The sequence below is a fragment of the Canis lupus genome, chromosome 13 (assembly GCF_048164855.1).
Source record: "Canis lupus baileyi chromosome 13, mCanLup2.hap1, whole genome shotgun sequence".
Classification (NCBI taxonomy): domain Eukaryota; kingdom Metazoa; phylum Chordata; class Mammalia; order Carnivora; family Canidae; genus Canis; species Canis lupus.
The window spans coordinates 16,837,284-16,858,642 of record NC_132850.1 but is presented as its reverse complement, the minus strand read 5'-3'; the positions used below and the strand labels follow the sequence as shown (position 1 = coordinate 16,858,642).

The 21,359-nt window shown below is 46.4% G+C and overlaps 1 protein-coding gene and 1 long non-coding RNA gene across 13 annotated transcripts in view; one reads left to right on the top strand and one right to left on the bottom strand.

The window, feature by feature from the left end:
• ARMH1 (armadillo like helical domain containing 1) overlaps nucleotides 1-21,359 on the top strand; it is a 50,678-nt gene that overhangs the window by 23,322 nt on the left and 5,997 nt on the right. For all 12 annotated transcript variants that reach the window (XM_072772502.1, XM_072772499.1, XM_072772508.1 and 9 more), the window contains 2 exons: nucleotides 1,454-1,650; nucleotides 3,907-3,991. In XM_072772502.1, the coding sequence (XP_072628603.1) occupies nucleotides 1,454-1,650; nucleotides 3,907-3,991 (282 nt within the window). The remainder of the gene's footprint in view (nucleotides 1-1,453; nucleotides 1,651-3,906; nucleotides 3,992-21,359) is intronic.
• On the bottom strand, nucleotides 8,367-12,818 carry LOC140602649 (uncharacterized). Its single transcript, XR_012005549.1, has 2 exons — nucleotides 12,435-12,818; nucleotides 8,367-8,978 (listed from the first exon to the last, which is right to left on the bottom strand). It is a non-coding gene; the product is annotated as an uncharacterized lncRNA (long non-coding RNA).

The window sequence follows — 21,359 nt, the reverse complement described above, 5'->3', positions numbered from 1 at the left end:
GGGCCTGGGTGAAATGGTGGCAGTACCCAGCACTGCTCTAGGAAAACATGTCATGGGCAGGTTGCACAGAAGCACTTTGTACAGTGAAGTCAACTAGCTCCTGTCCATATCACCATCATGAAAGTCAGATTTATGATTTTCCTGATTCATCATTTGCTCAAAATCTTTCCATGGTGGTTTTGGAAATACTTCTCCATTTTAAATATATCCTCTTTCATGCATCCATTCAACAAAGATTTATTAAGCCATTGCCTAAAATCCTTTGTGAAATTAAGTGAGTTATGAATAACTCTAGAAATAAAATGGAAATAAAATCATTGAATATGTGTGATAGATTAGATAGATAGATAGATAGATAGATAGATAGATAGATAGGTAGGGAGTGCTGAGAATATGAAGATGAATAAAATACAGTCCTTCTCCTCAAAGAGCTTACAGTGTGGTGAGAAGGGTAAATAACCCTGTCATTTCCATATGTTCCATCCTGTGCTCTGATGGAGGTGGATGGGGAAGATATCATGTCCCCACGCATCCCTTTTTCAAAGCACTTCCCTCTCTTAACTTTTCATCATTGTTCTCGTCTATGTCTCCCCATGGCCTCTCCTGGGCCTCACTGTACACATCCATAAAATGGGACTAACACCTTCCTCTCAGTATGTTTCTGGGATCAAATGAGGCAGCATCTGTCAGGAACATCTAGTAAATTCCTGGATGCTGCACATGTGTTAATTATCATATGGCAGGGCGCCTGGGTGGCTCAGTGGTTGAGCGGCTGCCTTCGGCTCAGATTGTGATCCTGGGGTCCTGGGATCAAGTCCCACATCAGGCTCCCCACCGGGAACGCTTCTCCCTCTGCCTTTATCTCTCTCTCATGAAAAAATAAATCAAATCTTAAAAAAATAATTATCATATGGCAATCCCAAACACATGTTTAATTGTGCATTTTGCAGAGCCATTTTATTTACTTATTTTATATTTTCATTTATTTATTCATGAGAGACACAGAGAGAGAGAGGCAGAGACCCAGGCAGAGGGAGAAGCAGGCTCCGTGCAGGGAGCCTGACATGGGACTCCATCCCAGGTATCCAGGATCAGGCCCTGGGCCAAAGGCAGGCGCCAAACCGCTGAGCCACCCAGGGATCCCTGCAGAGCCATTTTAAACTTTAGAACAGACTTTGACAAGCTGACATGCCTATGTTGAAACAAAATCCTCTAGCCACAGAGCCTTAAAGTAAACAAGACAGTGAGGCAACATGAGAATTGAGCCTGGATTCTGCTTCGTTTGAACAGGCCTGGTTAACACATCTCAGTTGTCCCCCTCCCCCATATTATGTAAAAGGCGAAAGATTTATACGATCTGAAGAGAAACCAGAGCATGATATTATGTAATCTTGAATGAGGATTGTTTTCATAACTCTCTTCCAATTGAGCATTTCCTTTCTTCTTTGCTCAGGTGTACGATCCATAGCAGAGTTTTTGGCAAAGTCTAAATCAGAAGAGACCCAGGAAGAAGTGCAGATTCTGATGGATTCTTTGGTCCACGGTAATCCCAAGTACCAGAATCAAGTGTACAAAGGTCTAATAGCTTTGCTGCCCTGTGCGTCCCCAAAAGCTCAGCAGCTGTCCCTGCAGACTCTCAGGACTGCGCAGGTAAGTCCAGGCTGCATGCTCCTGTGGTTCTGATTCAACACACTAACCTTAAAATTACCTACCACAGTTGCACTTCACACAGGCATGAGAAACAGAGCTCAGCCTCCCGCTGTATGTCTGCTATTCAATCAGCGTTACTTCCAGAAGGCCAAGGCAGGGCAAAGAGTTCATGCCTCCCAGCAGAGTGATTTGTCCTGTTTACTTAAGGATCAGAAAGATGTTGGCAGACTTAAAAGTGGTTGAGACAAGCAACAAGGATGATGAAAAGACTGTAGAAAAGCTCACAGGAGTCAATTTGGTAGGGAAGGAATCCCCGTGCATTTGTAGATAGCATGGAAGTGAGAGGCCAGATCGCCAGGGCTTGGGAAATCTCCTCTTCTCTTACTGGCTTCTGCCTTCCTGAATGTGAATAGAATCGGATTTGGGACACGGTGGCCACATGAATACTCGGTGCTAGTAAGGAGGTAAGAGAGGCTCCAAGAGTGATCTTGAGATGAATTATCAAAAGCTCTCAAAACAGCCCCATGCTCAGTGGAGACAGGGAGACAAGAGATCAAAGGGATGGTAAGGCCTGACCTGTGGCACTGGGAATAGAAGTGACCTGGTCAGACAGACCTTTCTGAGGTGGAGTGCATGGGATGGAGGGCAGTAAAACAAAAGCAGCCAAAAATGACACCCAACTTTGGACTAGCAGCAGGCTGAGTTGTGTGCCACCAGGAGAGAGCAGGAAAAAGCCGAGTTAATTTGGGAGGAGTTAGGTTTTGACTCCATGAGCCTTGGTGGCTCCCAACTGCCATCAAAGGAGCCGGCCTAGCCGGCTGCAGAAGATACAATAGGCCATTTGTGTAAAAAAAAAAAAAAAAAAAAAAAAAGGGATCCTGGAACCCCCTCCCATAGATCTTGACAGCTCTCAGGCAGCCTTTGGCAATGCTTATTCTTTCTAAGCTCCCCCAAGTAATTCTGATTCCTAGCTCAATTGAGGAATTAGTGTTGAGGATATTTTCTAGAGGCGCCGACAGTAGAAAATAAGTCTGAAGCCTCAGAAAGAGACCCGAGATGAGGATGGCAGTTGGGTTTCCTGAACAGAGAAGTAATCACTGAGACAACAGAAGGGAGCAAGCTCAGCCCGGTAAGATGAAGCAAGAGAAGGAGCATCGCCAGCATTAAAGAGAGGAGCTGAGCAAGACAGTCCAGCGGAACAGCTGGATTATCATTATTATTTCCAGGTTTCCATTTATTAAGTGCCTCCTACCCACCAGGCACTGTGCCAGGAGCTTACCTCTGCGATGCCTTTTAGTCTTTACAATAGCTGATGGAGGCAGACATTTCAAAGATGATGTAACTGAGCCTTGAGGGGTGTGCTGTGACGCACTCAAGGCCACACACGAAGAGGCAACTTGGTACAAATCCAACTCTCCCTAACTCCAGAGTTCTCAGTCTTTCCATATGCCACTCTGCCTCCTTGAAAAAGACCAATGGAAGCCATTAAAGGGAAACGGGGAAAAAACACAGGGCTGTGATAAATGAAGGGAAAAGAGTTCCAACAGGGAGAACGTGAAACTTCTGTGGGTCAAATACTGCAGAGACTAAGCATGGGTAGAACAGAAGGATGGTCCCTGCATGAAAAGTTGGGGTTCACCCCAACTTTGGTCCCATAGCAGAACTTAAATTGCAGCAGCCTGTCAAAGGATGCATGAAGGGCAAAGTGGCTTCCCCTGGGCTCCTGGGAGGCTTAGGTGCGGGGGTGGGGAGGTGGGGGAAAGGCATGATAGCAAGAGAGGATGGAGACAGTTGTGTGTAAGTGGGTGAGCTTGTGGGTGTTTCATGTGAAAGGACAGGAAATGAGAGGATAAAGGTTGAAGAGGTAGAAAGGCGTCTTCCCCAATCCTGTGAGGTCCCTGAGGACAGAAGATGTAGGATCCTGGCTGAGTTCAGCCTCCCCCAGCACGGTAGCCAGCCTGGCCCTGCACCTCTAGCAGGTGACCGGCTAACCCCTCACTGAATGCCTCCTGAGCGAGAGGGGTCGGTGGCAACCTCAACAGACTGTCGGTCTGATTCTTGGATGCCCATCTCTGTACTTTATCTGGAGAAGAAGTTTCCTTGTACAGCACAGGGGCCAAGGCCCAGGGACTCAGAACAGCCCTCCCGCTCCCCATTCAGCCAGGCTGCCATGCAGTTTGGAAGTCTGCCCTTCATGTCTTCCTGGTAGACTGGATCTGAGGAGTAACCACCTTGTCCTGTTGTCTGTCTTGTCAGTCGATCATTGGAACCACACACCCCAGCATCGTGGACTGCGTGCTCAAGGTACTGTGCACGATGCACCTGGAAGTCCAGTATGAAGGTAAGGGAGGTAGCTGGCTCTGCTCCTGCTCACAGATGACGGAAGGTGGCCTTGAGAACCAGACAGACTAGCTATTAAAAGTTTTCCCTTAGTCACAAAGAACCTCGTTGGGTGTGCTGGAGAGCCTTGGCTGATGGTAGGTGCTGGCCCGGTCTGGTCAGAAGTTATTCAGACAATGACAGTCACTGCTGGTACTCCAGCCTCGAGGTACTTTACCATTTGCTATGGTCCACCTGGCTCTGGTTCCCAGTCATGTGTGGTACTTCCCCACTAAGCAGAAATCACCCAGAGGACTCTCCTTCTTCTAAGAAACTAAACCGGACAGTGGTAGGACTGATGAGTTTTCACCTATTCGGTACTGCTATGTGCCAGCTACTTTCCTTGTGTCACTTCATTTAATCCTCAAAAGAGCCCCAAGAGTACAGAGCCTGGCTCATATTAGGTATTCGAATGCTCCGATGAATGAATGATGGAGGTACTTTTATGTTTTTCAAGCTAAGGCATTGAACACAAAGATATTAAGAATGCTTCCCAAGGTTATGCAGCCAACCAGAATCAAACCAGATTTGGCTTCAAAGCATATGCTTTTTTTTTTTAGCTAAAAAAAATAAAAGATTTATTTATTTGAGAGAGAGAGGGTGTGTATGCGTTTGCCCAGAGGGGTGGGGACAGGGCAGATGGAAAGGGAGAAAGAAAGTCTTAAATGGACTCCACACTGAGCTTGGAGTCCAACGTGGGGCTTGACCTCACAACCCTGAGATCACGACCTGAGCCACCGAAGCGCCCAGTTTCAGTGCACTTCTTGCCACGTCTGTCCTGATGTCCTCAGAGCAGTCTCTGCATGTTTGTTGAGGGAGAGAGGGAGGGAGTCCTGCACAGACACCCTAAACCCTGGCGGAGGCAGAGAAGCTTGATGTCTGCTCCTGTGATAACAGTGAACTGTGAGACCCAAGATAATTTCAAATAGGCCAGACTCATACATAACAGGTGCTCAAGGTATATCTGTTGAATGAAGAATTATTATTTTCACCGACTTCAAAGTCGTCTTGGTGTGACTGGGAACACAGAGCGTGTATGTGTGTGGTTGTCCACTAGGGGGAGTTATTTCACACGATTCTCAGAGTGGAGGTTCAGGGAGAGAACACCGTGTTTGGCTCCCCCTGAAAATCCTCCTAAAGCAGAGGAGGGAAGGTCTGACAGGTCTTAGATGTGGTCCTAACAGTGCTGACCAGAGAGGATCAGAGAGGAATTTCTCTGAGCTGGAGGACACCAAATTGCAAGACCAAGGTCAAGTCCTCCCAATGTGATGGCCACAGTCATGGTAGAGAAGACTGTGACCAGGAGGATTGGGTGATACAGCTGAAGGAACTAACCTTAAAAGGGTAGTGTTGGGGACGCCTGGGTGGCTCAGTGGTTGAGCGTCTGCCTTCGGTTCAGGGCCTGATTCTGGGGTCCTGGGATCAAGTCCTGCATTGGGCTCCCCACAGGGAGCCTGCTTCTCCCTCTGCCTGTGTCTCTACCTCACTCTGTGTGTCTCTAATGAATAAATAAATAAACTCTTTTTTTTTTTTTAAAGGGCAGGGTTAGTTTGTTTTTAAAAACCAAATATTGATTGAACATGGTGTGCCAAGCACCATGCCAAGTACTGGGGGGTTGCTTGTGTTTGTTTGCATTGAGGAGAAAAAGGACTAGTTCAGAAGGAGGAGGGGAAAGAGGATGAGCGCCCCTCCTCCCATGCTGGAAAGGGGTAGTGACCTTGTTCCCCTGAGAAGGCTACAGAGAAAGTGGAATTCTCAGGGAAAGTCCAATGAAAATGGAGTGGAGAAGCTTAGGGGGCAAAGTGACTCTTTCCCTCATAGTGGATCAGTGGTGCAGGAGCCAGGTGACAGCTTCACCTCTTTTTTCATTGAGAACCACACCTCCCCACCTCCACCAAATCTACCAACCTGCCTGGCCTGTTACCCACATTCTCTGCTCTCTTTCCCATTACAACCCTGTGTCCCTGCTCCCACCACAAGTCAGCTCTTCTGCTTCTGCTTATTCTCTGAGGTACATTCATAAAGCCTTCTCATAAACAGAGCTTCTCTCTTTCTCCTGGGCTTAAATCTAGGGATTAAAAGAGATTTAAAAGACGTGCACTCTCAGGATGCCTGGGTGGCTCAGTGGTTGAGCGTCTGTCTTCAGCTCAGGTTGTGATCCCATGGTCCCGGGATCGAGTCCTACATCAGGCTCCCTTCATGAAGACTGCTTCTCCCTCTGCCTGTGTCTCTGCCTCTCTCTCATGAATAAATAAATAAAATCTTTTTAAAATAGATAAATAGGGCAGCCTGGGTGGCTCAGCGGTTTAGCGCCACCTTTGGTCCAGGGCGTGATCCTGGAGACCCGGGATCGAGTCCCACGTGGGGCTCCCTGCGTGGAGCCTGCTTCTCCCTCTGCCTGTGTCTCTGCCTCTCTCTCTCTGTATCTCTAATAAATAAAATCTTAAAAAATAAAATAAAATAATATAATAAATAAATAAATAAAACATTTGCACCCCCAAGTTAAATTAAATGATAGCATTTAAGGACTCATACCCCTCTTTGACCCCAAATTCGCCTCCACTCACTCATTGTTCCATTTTCTTCCTACTTATCTCACACACGCACAGCGGCTTTTGACCCAATTGGCCCAAAGCAACCGGCTTTCTTCTCTGGGCTTCTGTGATACCGCTCCCAATTTTCCTCCTGCCAGCTGCGTCTTCCATGTTTGCTATACTTTCTCCTTTTTCTCTACCAGACTGTTGGGTCAGCCTACTTCGCATCTCTTTACCAACACCTTCTGCCTGCATGATTTTGTCCAGCCCCCTAGCTTTACACACCACATAAATGTTATATATTCGAGTCCCAGACTGCGTCCCTGGCCTGATCTCTCCCCTGATATCTCCCCAGACATCTGAAATTCATAGCCAAAACAGAACTCTTGACTTTCTTCCCAAATCCTGTTCTGTCTCCTATTTTCAGTAAAAGGTGCCACCACCACCCCAACTGCTCAAGTAAAAAGTGAAGGACTAGGGAAGTCCTGGTGGCTCAGCGGTTTAGTGCCTACCTTCGGCCCAGGGTGTGATCCCGGAGTCCAGGGATCGAGTCCTACATCGGGCTCCCTGCATGGAGCCTGCTTTTCCTCCCTCTGCCTGTGTCTCTGCCTCTCTCTGTTTCTCATGAGTAAACAAATAAAATCTTTTTTTAAAAAAAGTGTAGGACTAGTACCAAATGATCTGCATTCTCTCACCTCCTCCCTGTCCCACCCTTACCGAGTCCTCCCAGCTCTGTCCCTACTTACACTGTCCCTACCGCAATGGCCCTCTGCTAACCCGCCATTCTGCCTGCTAGTTTCTGCTTCCATCCTGGCCTCCTGTGATCCATTCTGCCATTGTGGCCAGAACAATCATTTCAAAAATAGCTTCTCATTGCACCTACACTAAAATCTACACATTTGCCATGGCCAGCAAAACTTCCGGAAGTCTCTTCCCCTAGACCTAGGATTGATGGACAACTTCTCCAACTTCAGATCAGACATCGCCTCTGGGAGAGGCCTCTGACCACGCTCTCTAAAGTTTGCCCACTGCCTCCCACAGCCCCCCTCAGGCTTTCTCCACCTCACCACATCACTGCACTTCCCTCCTGCAGAAATTACCTCATTCGTTCATTTACTTGTCTAGTGTCTGTGCTCTGTAAGAAACTCCACTCCAGGGGCAGCCCGAGTGGCTCAGCGGTTTAGTGCCGCCTTCAGCCCAGTGCCTGATCCTGGAGACCCCGGATCGAGTCCCGCGTCAGGCTCCCTGCATGGAGCCTGCTTCTCCCTCTCCCTGTGTCTCTGCCTCTCTCTCTCTCTCTCTCTATGTCTATAAAAAATAAATAAATAAATCTAGAAAGAAAGAAAGAAAGAAAGAAAGAAAGAAAGAAAGAAAGAAAGAAAGAAAGAAAGAAAGAAAGAAACTCCACTCCAGAAGAGCTGAGACTTCATCTTCTTTGTCTACCACCGTACCCTGGTGTCTAGACAGTATTGGCCAGTGTAGCCTCTTAGATATTCGTTGAAGGAATGAATGGAGATGAGTGAATCATGTATATCCTGGCTTATACTGACAGTCATCATACTGAAATAGAATTTGAAATGCCTTGTTTTTTCAGCCCAGATGGCTAAGTGGAGGCTGTGTGTATTAAATGACCCTTTATTTCCTGAGAGTTGTTAGGGCCAAGGAAGAAGGTTTGGAGGGGAGAAAAAAGGAAAGTTTCCTGGAGGAAGGTAAGAGATGGGAAGGCCACCTATTAAGAGATAAGGTAAGAGATGCTCTGGTCACCTATTACTTATAACAAACCACCCCAAATTTAGTGTCATAGAACTATCAACTATTTTACTCTCGCATAATATGTAGGTTAGGTATTACAACAGGACACAACAGAGGGGGGTGATCTCTGCTCCACGTTTTCTGGGGCCCACCTGGAAGACAGCTGGGGACCACAACTAGAACTCGAGGCTAGTACTGATTCTTCCTTTCACCTCAGGCCCCAGTATGGTTCACATGGCACCTTATTTCCTCCGAAAGAGTAGAAGAGAAACCTGTGCGCCAAAGAATGGCTTTCTAGTCCTTGGTGCAGGGGCTTCTGGTTGTCCATTCTTGTCTACTCTTCACTTTGAAGTAGAAATAACCAGGGAAAGGGTACTGATGTCCACTAATTTCAGAGGGAGTTTTTTCCCATTAGAATTGAGATTTTAGAATTTCTTTTAATGATGATCCCACTTAACATTTGAGAGCCAAAATTAAAATTAAGAGAGGCCATCTTCAAAGTGGTACTGCCTGGAATTTATCTCCATTTATGATTTCTGTGAAGTGAAAAATGGCGGTTTCCTCCCAGGGAGGATTGCTATTCCAGGAATTGGTGGCAGGCAGGGACTTAATCATGACGAGCAGTCTAAAGCCACAGAAGTACTCGCTCACTGGTCTCGCTTCCTAGAGAAGAGAAATTTCAAAGTCATAGAAAGTTTCGCAGAGGAAGAAATTAATGAGTTCTGTTGGGAATTTGAAACATATATGTGTGTGTAAATATATCTTTTGCAAATAAATTATTACCTCAGGATCATAAAAATTACTATGTATGACTTAATTAGAAGCAGACCAATCACTGTAAGTTAATTTGCCAAATATATGCCTGCCAAAAATCAATTAACCAACTGAGTGCCCAGCTCACCAAATTACCAATTTACTGACAACATGTTTCCTTTAAACATTTGTAAAGTTTGGAGATCCCTCGGCGGTTTGGCGCCTGCCTTTGGCCCAGAGCACGACTCTGGAGTCCCGGGATCGAGTCCTGTGTTGGGCTCCTAGCATGGAGCCTGCTTCTCCCTCTACCTGTGTCTCTGCCTCTCTATATATATATGTCTATCATGAATAAATAAATAAAATCTATAAACATTTGTAAAGTTTAGAGCATTGGTTGTATCGTTAGGGCCTGAAAGCTAGAAGTTGGAATTTTCGGCCCATGAGCCCTTTGTTGGGTGCCCTCTCTGGCCCCTGGTCTCTGTTTCTCTGTCCCCCCTCTCCACATCTCCTCTTCTCAAGGATGGGGGGTCTAGGCCGTGCAGTACAATGACCTCCAGCAGGGTCCCGCACCCGGCCCCCCTTCCCTGCCACAGCAGCTACAGAGCTCGGGCAGACACAAATGAAGTTTCCTTAAAATGCTGCTTTGAAGACAAAATGAAAGCCATTCTATTCAAACTTTGCAGAAATCTGCAAAAGCTGTTAAATCAATCCATCTATATCCATTACCCATTGCTATATAACAAATTACCTCAAAACTTAGTGGCTAAAAAATATAAACATATTTTATCTCACAGTTTTTCTGGGAACAGGTTAACTCAGTGGTTTTGGCTCTGGGTATCTCATGAGATTGCAGTCAAGCGGTCAGCTGGTGGTGCGGTCATCCAGAGGTGTGACGGGGCCTGGAGGACCCCCTTCCAGTGTGGCTCACTCACACACCTGGAGAGTTAGAGCCAGTTGTTGACAGGAAGCCTCGAGTCTTCACCATGAGGGCCTCTCCATCGGGCTTCTTGACTGTCTTCACAACAGGGCAGCTGGCTTCTCTCAGAGTGAGTGATCCAAGAGTGAGTGCAAAGAGGGGACCCCACTACTTTTTGTAATCTAATCTCAGAAGTTGCACACTGTCACTTGTGTTTTACCCTCTTCGTTAGAAACGAGGGGAAAAATGGGCTCTACCCCTTGAGAGGAAACATACTAAAACTTTTGTGGATGTATTTTTTTTATTAAAGATTTTTATATATTTATTCATGAGAGACACAGTGAGAGAGAGAGGCAGAGACACAGGCAGAGGGAGAAGCAGGCTCCATGCAGGGAGCCCAATGTGAGACTTGATCTCAGACCCCAGGATCACACCCTGGATTAAAGGCAGATGCTCAACCACTGAGCCACCCAGGAATCCTTGTGGACATATTTTAAAACCACTGTACCATCTCAAAAACACAAACAAAAACAAAAACAAAAAACACCCCACTGTATCATCTTATAAGAATTGCTGAAAAATGGGGATCCCTGGGTGGCGCAGCGGTTTAGCGCCTGCCTTTGGCCCAGGGCGCGATCCTGGAGACCCGGGATCGAATCCCACGTCGGGCTCCCAGTGCATGGAGCCTGCTTCTCCCTCTGCCTGTGTCTCTGCCTCTCTCTCTCTCTCTCTCTGTGACTATAATAAATAAATAAATAAATAATTAAAAAAAAAAAAGAATTGCTGAAAAATGAACACATAGGTATAAGAAACAGGTTATCCCTTGGGGGACAATAAGTGGGAAAGTTGTGATTCACACCCAGGGTGTCTGACCTCTGCACCTGAATTATCACTACCACACTCTCCTGTCTCTCCAGTATTATGAAAACAAGACTTCTAAATTTTTTTCCACTTTTGAGAAACAGTCAAAAATCTGAGGAGAGACAATATTATTAGTACCATAAAACATAATTATGTTTTCTTAGCTTCATGCCCTTCTGAGGGTCATGCAAATACTATAATATCTCATTTTTTAAAATTTATTTATTTATTTATTTATTTGAGAGCGAGCAAGTGTGAGACAGAGAGAGCACAAGCTGGGGGGAGGGGTAGAGGGAGAAGCAGGCTCTCCGCTGAGCAGGGAGCCCAGAAGCAGAACTTGATCCCAAGACCCTGGGATCATGACCTGAGCCAAAGGCAGATGCCACCCAGGTGCCCCAGTAAGATCTTATTTTTAAAACTACACCTTCTGCCCCATAGAACCTTGTGCCTTTACTTTCGTCTTCTGAGCTAATCCACATCAGCAGGAGGAGTTTCAGCCTTTCGGGCTGTGTAAGAGGCCACCTGTCCTGTGTGACTTCATTGAACAACAGCCACAAGGCTCTGACACTAAAGGATAGTTTGCCATAAAGATCTACTGAATATTCTTAAAAGATATGTTATCTCCCCAAAATCTTATACTTTGACTGCCACACTTAATTCACTGTTCATAAGTTTTATTATAAAATCTCCCATAGTTGGAGCAGCCCAGGTGGCTCAGCGGTTTAACGCTGCCTTCAGCCCAGGGTGTGATCCTGGAGACCGGGGATCGAGTCCCATGTCGGGCTTCCTGTGTGGAGCCTGCTTCTGTCTCTGCCTCTCTCTCTCTCTCTTTCTCTGACTCTCATGAATAAATAAATAAAATCTTTTAAAAAATAAAAAATAAAATCTCCCATAGTTGTTTATTTTTAAATAGAAAGTCCTTGGGGAACACTCCTTTCTAATGGCCCGGTTTGCCTGGCCCTCCACACCTGTGTCTGCACCACCTCCCCCTTGTGTCCCGGGGGCCACCAGTGCTGGGCGCTCCACTCGGGTGTTAGGGCCAATACACAGCACCCGTGCACAGGCTGGCTGGACTTGGTGAGCCTTGCCCAGAGGAGCAAATACCCATGGAAGACACACGACAGTCATTCTGAATTCAGCAGTATGTATACCACCAGAGTACATAACATGGGTTACTTTATTGATTGACTTTTTTACAAGAAATAGTGTGTAAAATATGCTCTTTTTTTTTCCCAACAAGGAGTTTTTTGTTTTTTTTTAAGATTTTATTTATTTAATCATGAGAGAGAGAGAGAGGCAGAGAGACAGAGGCAGAGACACAGGCAGAGGGAGAAGCAGGCTGCACGCAGAGAGCCGGACATGGGACTCGATCCTGGGACCCCAGGACCACACCCTGGGCCAAAGGCAGGTGCTGAAACCGCTTAGCCACCAGGGCTGCCCCCCAACAAGGAGCTTTGAACAGGATGTGGTGAAAGAGGTGGTGAGATGTCCAGGAATCAGAGGTAGGAGGCAGCTGGTCAGGGAGATAGATGCCTGACCCGGGTCTCTACCACCCAGTAGCCACTTGCCCAATGTTCTCACTCTCTTACCGGCTGCAAAAGGAAGCAGCAAACCCGTGTCCGGACCTCACTGAAGCGCGTTTCTCCCGTGTGGCCAGGAGGTGGCAGTCTCGCGTGGAGGTGAAGGCCCAGAACTCGGGCTTTCTTCCCGAGGCTCAGGAGCAAAGAATTATTAAAAAAACAAAACAAAACAAAAAACTTCCTCAGTGCTGAGTCCCTTAGAGAGAGCTACGTGCTGGGGCGCCTGATTGGTGCAGGCAGTTTAGCAACCGGCTCTTGGTTTGGGTTCAGGTCGTGATCTTAGGGCCCTGATCTCAGGGTGAGTCCACATAAGATTCTCTCTCCTTTAACCCCCACACCCCCAACCCCCGACGCGATCACTCTCTCTCAAATAAATCAATCAATCAACCTTTAATTTTTTATTTATTTATGATAGTCACACAGAGAGAAAGAGGCAGAGACACAGGCAGAGGGAGAAGCAGGCTCCATGCAGGGAGACCGACATGGGACTCAATCCCAGGTCTCCAGGATCAGGCCCTGGGCCAAAGGCAGGCACTAAACTGCTGCGCCACCCAGGGAATCCCTAAATCAACCTTTAAAAAGAAGGAAGGGGAACCCTGGGTGGCTCAGCCTGCCTTCAAACCAGGGTGTGATCCTGGGACCCAGGATTGAGTCCCCCGTCCGGCTCCCTGAATGGAGCCTGCTTCTCCCTCTGCCTGTGTCTCTGCCTCTCTGTGTGTCTCTCATGAATAAATAAATAAAATCTTTAAAAATAAATAAATAAACAGAAGGAAAGATGGGATGCCTGGGTGGCTCAGCGGTTGAGCATCTGCCTTTGGCTCAGGGCCTGATCCTGGAGTTCCGAGATCGAGTCCTGAATCAGGCTCCTGCAGAAAGCCCGCCTGCTTCTCCCTCTGCCTCTCTATGTCTCTCATGAATAAATAAATAAATCTTAAAAAAAAAAAAAAAAAAAGAAGGAAAGAAAGAGCTATAGTTGCATGCCATCGCCGCAGCCCCCGGGTGCAATGCCATTTCTAAGGTGTCTGCCCCAAACCACGCTGAGCCAGCTGCTGCAAGCCTGTCTCCTCATTGTGATTCCCAGAGCAAGGCATTCTTTCAGCGTTTCTTCAACTATCAGACAGGGGATCACGGAACTTTCTTCCGCAGCTGACAGGCTGTGGGTTCCAGAGTCTCTTGCATTGAAGTCTGCAGGGCGGCCTTTGCGTCTGTGCCGCCTGCTGCTGTCAGGGCAGCCCTGCCACCCAGTTGCTTGTCCATGAGGGCCTGAGCCCTGTGGAGCTGCTTCTCAGCCTCCTGGGCCGTGACCTCCTGGTGGCTCAGACCCCCCCAGATCATACTCCCCTTTCACAGTCCCCTCCCTGAACACACTGAGCACTTCCTCCCCTGAGCCCGAGCTCTCCTAGTTTCCTCCTGTCTCTCTGGAAACCGAGGCGCAGTCCTTTGTACCTTCTGGTCCCTCCACCAATCCCTTAAGTGCAGGCTTCTTTTTCTCTCATGATTCCATCCCGGGTCCCCTGCTCTCGGTAGGGGTACCCAGAGGTACCTCATCTACTCCCACGGTTTCAATTACCGTCTATAAGGATAGAAACACCAAGGGCTGGCCTTTATGAGGTGCCTCTTCCCTGTCAGTACTGCTGCGGCTCTCTGCACATGAAGCCTCACAACAAGCTGACAGGGTAGACACAATTATTATTCCCATGTTGTGGCAAACGGACAGAGCAGTTGAATGACCTCTCTCTGACCCTGTTCAGAACTGGACTCCTCAGATTCTGGCTATAAGGTCCCAGTCTCAGTGAAAAGCTCCCAATGCTGGAAATGGAGGTCATGGCCCTCTCTTCCTGCTTCCCACCTGCAACCAACGTCTAACACGACCAGTCAACTTTAACACCTTCATATCGTTCAAATCTCTCTCTTCTTCATTCTGTTTCCACTGTTATAACTCATGTCTCTGTATTTCTCACCTCTAAACCGATCTCCATCTCTCCAGCACAGTGGCTACTGTCCTCCCACCCCTCCACCCAAACGGAGGCAGCAGAGCTTAGTGGTGAAGAATGTGAGTTTTGGAATCCGAAATAGCAGAGCTATTCTGCTACTTTTTCATGTTTGACCTTAGGCAAGCTACTCAACCTTTTTGAGTTAGTTTCCTCTGAAATGAAAGACAAGAGGGACAACTCGGTGGTTCAGCCAGTTGAGTGTCGGACTCTTGATTTCAGCTCAGGTCAAGATCTTGGGGTCATGGGATAGAGCCCTGCATGAGGTTCTGTGCTCAGTGCAGAGTTTGCTTGGGATTCTCTCTCGTCCTCTCCCTCTGCCCCTCCCCCTGCTCTCAGGTGTGCTCTTGCACGCTCGCACTCTCTCTCTCTAAATAAATTAAATGAGGGCAGCCCAAGTAGCTCAGCGGTTTAGCACCGCCTTCAGCCCAGGGCCTGATCCTGGAGACCTGGGATCGAGTCCCACATCGGGCATGGGACCTGCTTCTCCTTCTGCCTGTGTCTCTGCCTCTCTCTGTGTGTCTCTTGTGAATAAATAAATAAAATCTTAAAAAAAAAAAAATCTTTGAAATGAAAGACAAGAAGAAACACCTGCCAAGTCCTCAGAAGCCAGTCTGTCTCCTCAAGCTTAGCTCTCACTCTGTGACCCAACACCCCATGTCCCAGCCACACCTCTCTGCTTGGCTGGCCACAATGGTGACATGCACTTGCCACATTCTTCATTCCAGTCCCTCCCTTCTCCTCCATGGATTTTTAGCTCACATGTCCCCTTCTCCAAGAGAGCCTTCTCCGGATTCCCTATCCCCAGTTCCTCAACATACTTCACACCAACTGACTTCCTTTGTGTTCCCGTGGTTCTTACAATGCTATGGCCTACATACCAGTTTCCTTACTGGCATCCCCTATTAAACTGTGTCATCCCTGAGGGCAGGGATTGTATCTTAGTCCTCCTCATAGCCCTAGCACAGGGGTCTGGCACACAGAAGATGCTCAGTATTTTGTTAGGTAAATGAATGAACCAATGAATAAATCAGGGGCTGATCCAATTTAGGAAAGGTGGGTGTTGTCAGCAACTCAGGTTTCAGTCAAAGCTGCCAAAGACAGTAATCCCCTGTTGCTCTCTGCTCTCTGAATGACTCTGCTATGCTTAGGAACGAGCACAGTGTATGAAGAGTTGTAACTGCGGTTCTTGTGGAGACATTTGGACAGAGTCTAGCACTTTCACTTTGGGTGTAAACATTGACAGCTGTGAATTTTAAAACTCAATCAAAAATGATTCAGTGACTAAATCTTCATTTTTCCGAGGTGTTCCAAGTATTGCAGATACACTAGCAGTGACGGCTTGAGCATTTAGGGTGAAGTGAGCAGGCAAAAGTAGATATTTATCTCCTGGAGTACTTGGTCCTCCACAGGCTGAGAATACCGTTTGTGGTAGGGGAAATTTCATAAAAATATTTTCATTCATTCTTTCCACCCTGAATATTCTCTGAGTCATTTCTCTCTGCAGTCTCTCTTAGACGCAAGCGTTTTTCCCCAGTGTCCTGGCACTGACGTGTGCCAAGAGCCCAACTACTAGGGCAGAGCATGCTGCAGCTGACAGGGCCCCCCAGAGGTGGGTGGGAGGGGGGTGCCGACCACCCAGAGAGGGAAGGGCTGCCATCCAAGGCCTGTCCCCAGAATACTAAGCACTAGAAGGGGTACAGGGATGTCTTTAAGAGTTCTCCTACCAGAGAGTAAAACTTTGATTCTGTGATTGGGAAAAATATGCCGAGACAAGACTGGCTTTGTGTGGGGCTTCAGGCCTGGATCTCTGCGCACCCCATGGCTCTGCGGTGTGGGTAGATGGGAGGCTCCCCAGGGCTTGAGACAAGGGCATTTTCGGGGAGGCCTTACTGGTACCTTTCCTTATACCAGCTCACCAGCCAAAGAACACTCTGAGCCCTGGGGTGGAGAAGTCGGCACTCCTCCTTCTGGTGCTCAGCACCAGGCAGGAGGGTAGAGTGTAGGGCGTATGAGACACAGGATGGGGTACTGGCCTCCTCCCCAGCCTCTGCCTCTGGTAGACAGGCCACTGTGCTGTTGGTGACTGTTGGTGACAGTATTCTGACAAGATTATAAATCACCAGCACATGCTCATGGGCAAGCAACATATGTTTGTTTGTAGTTAAGCAAGTAAAGCTTCCAAGAGCTGCAGGCAGCCTCCCATACACACTCCTGTGTGCTCTGCAGATCCGTGCGGTCCCTGTCACTGGCCATTTTGCTGGCTGCCCCTCGTCCCCCACCATACAGGAGGGGCTGCAGTCCCTTCACTTCTCCATACACCTGCTTTATATGGAGCGAGTAGTCATGGTATGTGGCTCAGTTCTGGGCTGACTGGGAAGTATAAGGTCCTGGCTTCAAAGAACTCTCTCAGAGTCAGCCATGGGGGATGGAAGGATGGCACTGTGGCAGTGCTGGCTGGCTCTCCAGCCTGTGAAGGGGCAGAGCCAGGAATGGTTCCATGGCTCAGTGTGGACAAGGGCTGCGGTGGGCAGCACAGAGCCTCTCCTGACATCATCTCCCACCAGGCTGGCAGTTTCTGAGCAGAGTTCTAGGTTGCCATTACCTGAGTGGTCTCTAATGCGCAGGAACATAGGATCTAGTCAATTCTATTCAGCATTTATGGACTGGACTGGTTTGAGGCTCTGGGAAGGCAGAGATGTCTCATATATGTTCACTGGAGTTCACAGTAGTGGAGAGACTGTTACTGGATGACGCCGGTACTCCATGGTGAGAAAATGGTGTCATAGAGCTAGAGACACAGGACATCTACTCCTGAGTGGTCCAGAGTGGAGGCAGAGGGAGAACAGGCCAGACAACACTACTTGAAAGCTAATTTCTTTTTTTTTTTCTTTAAGATTTATTTATTTATTTGAGGGACACCTGGGTGGCTCAGTGGTTGAGCATCTGCCTTCGGCTCAGGGTGTGATCCCAGAGTCCCGGGGTCGAGTCCCACATTGGGCTATGTGTGGGAGCCTGCTTCTTCCTCTGCCTGTGTCTCTGCCCTTGTCTCTGTGTGTCTCTCATGAATAAATAAATTAAATCTTTTTAAAAAAATTTATTTAATTATTTGAGAAAGAGAACATGTGCACATGGTGGGGAAGGATAGGAGGAGAGAGAGAGAATCTTAAGCAGACTCACGTTGAGTACAGAGTCGGACTCAAGGTTCAATCTCACACCCTGACACCACCTGAGCTGAAACCAAGCTTTGGACACTTAACTGACTGTGCCAGCCAGGTGCCCCTTGAAAGCTAATTTCGGAGGTGAGTCTAAAAGAATAAGTAACAATAGTTAGGTGGAAAAAACTCTTTTTCCTAATAATAGTAGACTAGGAAATTTGGATCAGTCCTCCTTCTGGAGGGCTTGATGTTGAGTTGTTTTTCCTCACAGCACTTCTAATACCAAATAGGTTTCCACACCAAGCAGTTGTCCAGGTCTCCGCAGACATCAAGTGGGTATCCTACAATTCACTTCAATTCAATTGTGACACTAACTACCCAGAATCAGCTTCAGACTCCACAGGATTAAGGGCTCAGCACCACAAAACTGCACTCACTTCAAATGCCAGTCATAAGTATTGGGTCCCCATATTATTGATACTTCTGTCCCACTTGGCTTCAAAGCCAGGGGTGTTCTTGTAACCCTTCCTTCCTTCCTTTCAGTTTCAATCATTTACTAGAACAACTCATAAAATTCAGGAAAGCATTTTGCTTACTATTAGCAGTGTAGTATAAAGGCTACAGCTCAGGAACAAGAAAATGGAAGAGATGTATAGGGCAAGGTATGGGTTGGGGACTGCCCCAGGCACACCACCCTCCCACACCTCAATGTGTTCACCAATCCAGAAGTTCTCTGAAACTATCACTTCAAGGTATTTAAGGAAGTTTCATTGTGTAAGCACGGTTATTAATGATTGATGAGCAAATCATTGGCTATTCATGATTAAATCACTATCCAGGCCCTCTCCCCTCCCCAGAGGTCAGGGGATTGAGCTGAACATTCCAATCCTGTAATCACTCCTTGGTCTTTCTACTGATTAGCCCCCATCCTAATGCCATCTAGAGGCTTCCAGTCACCAGTTATTTCATTTGACATATAAAGGATACTCTTCACATCTCTTCACATTCTGGAGATTCCATGGGTTTTTAGAAGATGTGTGTTAGGAACCAGGGGCAAAAAAAATATTTCCCATCATATCATAAATATCTAAAAGGAAAAAGAATTGTAAAAGAAAAATTGGCCTGTCTCAGGTGGGAGATGTGATACCTCAAGCATAAATACATTAAGCTGGGACCCCAGAAGACAACGTCCTCCTGATAAGGATGAGCCAGAAGTAAGCCAGCCCTCAAATGACCTTGCATGGATTATACAAACACCTGTGTGGTCCAGGAAACTTCAAGTCTTGAACTTAGACAAAAGTGGTTCAGAACTGTTAGTGCCCAGGTGACTGACAGAAAGAAAGGAAAATGCTCTCTGGAAGAAAGTATCTCCATCCTGCAGTTTTTTCCTACAAATAATTTTCCAAATACAAGGGCAACACAAAGAATAAGACAATCATGCACACCAGTAGACTAGAAGGTGACTGACTCAGAAAGACTTCCACCTATCAAAAACTAAGGGTTTTTCTTTTTAAGATTTTATTTATTTATTCATGAGAGACACAGAGAGAGAGAGAAGCAGAGAGAGAAGCAGGCTCCACACAGGGAGCCCGATGTGGGACTTGATCCCAGGTCTCTAGGATCACGCCCTGGGCCAAAGGCAGGCGTTTGACTGCTGAGCCACCCAGGTGTCCCTCAAAAACTAAGTTTTAAAAAATCTGGTAAATAACTTTAGGAAACAAAAAGTTATAAAAAGTGACATAATAGATTTAAGAAGTAACCAGATGGAATTTCTCAAACTTAAAAATACTATAGCTAAGGACGTCTGGGTGGCTCAGTCAGTTAAGCATCTGCCTTCAGCTCAGGTCATGATCCCAGGGTCCTGGGATGGAGTCCCATGTCAGGCTTTATGCTCAGCAGGAAGTCTGCTTGTTCTTCTGACTTTCCCTCTACCCCTCCCTCACCACTGTGCTCATTCTCTCTCTCTCAAATAAATAAATAAAATCTTAGAAAGAAATATCAGACAAAGTAGACTTCAGAGCAAAGAAAATTACCAGAGATGGAGAGGGACATCATATAATGATGAAAAGATAGGTCCACCAAGAAGATAAAGCGATCCTAAATGCATATGTGCTGACAAGACACTTTAAAAATATGTGAAACAAAAATGGGAGAATTGAAAAGAAAGATCTACAATTACAGAGACATCTATACCCCTCCCTCAACAATGTATAGAACAACTAGTAAAATCAGCAAGTAGAGGTGCCTGGCTGGCTCAGTCAGTAGAGCATGCAACTCTTGATCTCAGTTAGTGCGTTCAAGCCACACATTGGGCAAGGAGGCTACTTAAAATAAATTTTTACAAAAGAAAAAGAAAAAGAAAAGAAAAATCACCAAGTATATAGAACTCAACAACACTATCAACCAGCAGGGTGTAATTGACATTTATAGAACACAATTCTATATTTCTAGAAAGGGAAGGGAATAATTCCAAACTAATTTTATGAGGCTAGTATTACCCTAATATCAAAACCAGACAGTGACAGTACAAGAAAAGTACAGATCACTATCCATCATCAATACAGAGGCAAAAATCCTTAACAAAAGATTAGCAATTAGGATTCAGCAATAGGGATCCCTGGGTGGCGCAGCGGTTTGGCGCCTGCCTTTGGCCCGGGGCTGATCCTGGAGACCCGGGATCGAATCCCACATCGGGCTCCCGGTGCATGGAGCCTGCTTCTCCCTCTGCCTGTGTCTCTGCCTCTCTCTCTCTCTCTGTGTGACTATCATGAATAAATAAATAAAATCTTTAAAAAAAAAAAAAAAGGATTCAGCAATATATAAAAAGAATTATATATCATGACCAACTGGGGTTCATTCCAAGAATGCAAGGCTGGTTCAATAGCCAAAAAAATAAATTTAATCTACCAAATTAACAGACTAAAGAAAAAAACTCATATTATTATGTCAATCAGTGCATAAAATGCATTTGACAAAGTCAGCACCCATTGATGATAAAAACCCTAAAGAAAATAGAACTAGGGACCCCTGGGTGGCGCAGCGGTTTGGCGCCTGCCTTTGGCCCAGGGCGCGATTCTGGAGACCCGGGATCGAATCCCATGTCAGGTTCCAGGTGCATGGAGCCTGCTTCTCCCTCTGCCTGTGTCTCTGCCTCTCTCTCTCTCTCTCTCTCTCTGTGACTATCATAAATAAATAAAATTTAAAAAAAAGAAAAGAAAATAGAACTAGAGAAGGACTTCCCCGACTTGATAAAAAAGCATCTACCAAAAAATCTACAGCTAACATTATACTTAATAGTGAAACACTGAGTGTTTTGTCCCTAAGTTCAGGAAAAAGGCAAGGATGTTTACTGAAGGATTACTACTACCAAAAGAAAAATGATCCTAGGAGACAATTCTCTACAGATCTGTCACATTTCTGCATGTCTTTCAAGTGAAATACCAACTGCTCTTTGTCCCAGACTGTCTTTTTTAGGATGTTGGTGAGCAAACAGCTTTGGAAAATAAAGATATTTCCCCCTTTAGAGCAAAAGGCAGGCATGCTTACTGACTATAACATTCAGGTTCTCTGAGATCAGGGTTTCTTTTTGTAGTGCACACCACTACACAAGCAGGCATCCGTGTGTGTTACCTCAATGGGACTTGGGGGCAAATGGATTTGAGGCAAAAAGAGAAAAGTCACATAATCAATATGAAGAATATAAAAGGAGACATCACTAAAGATGCTACAGTCATTAAAATGATAAAAAAGATAATATAATGGGGATCCCTGGGTAGCTCAGTGGT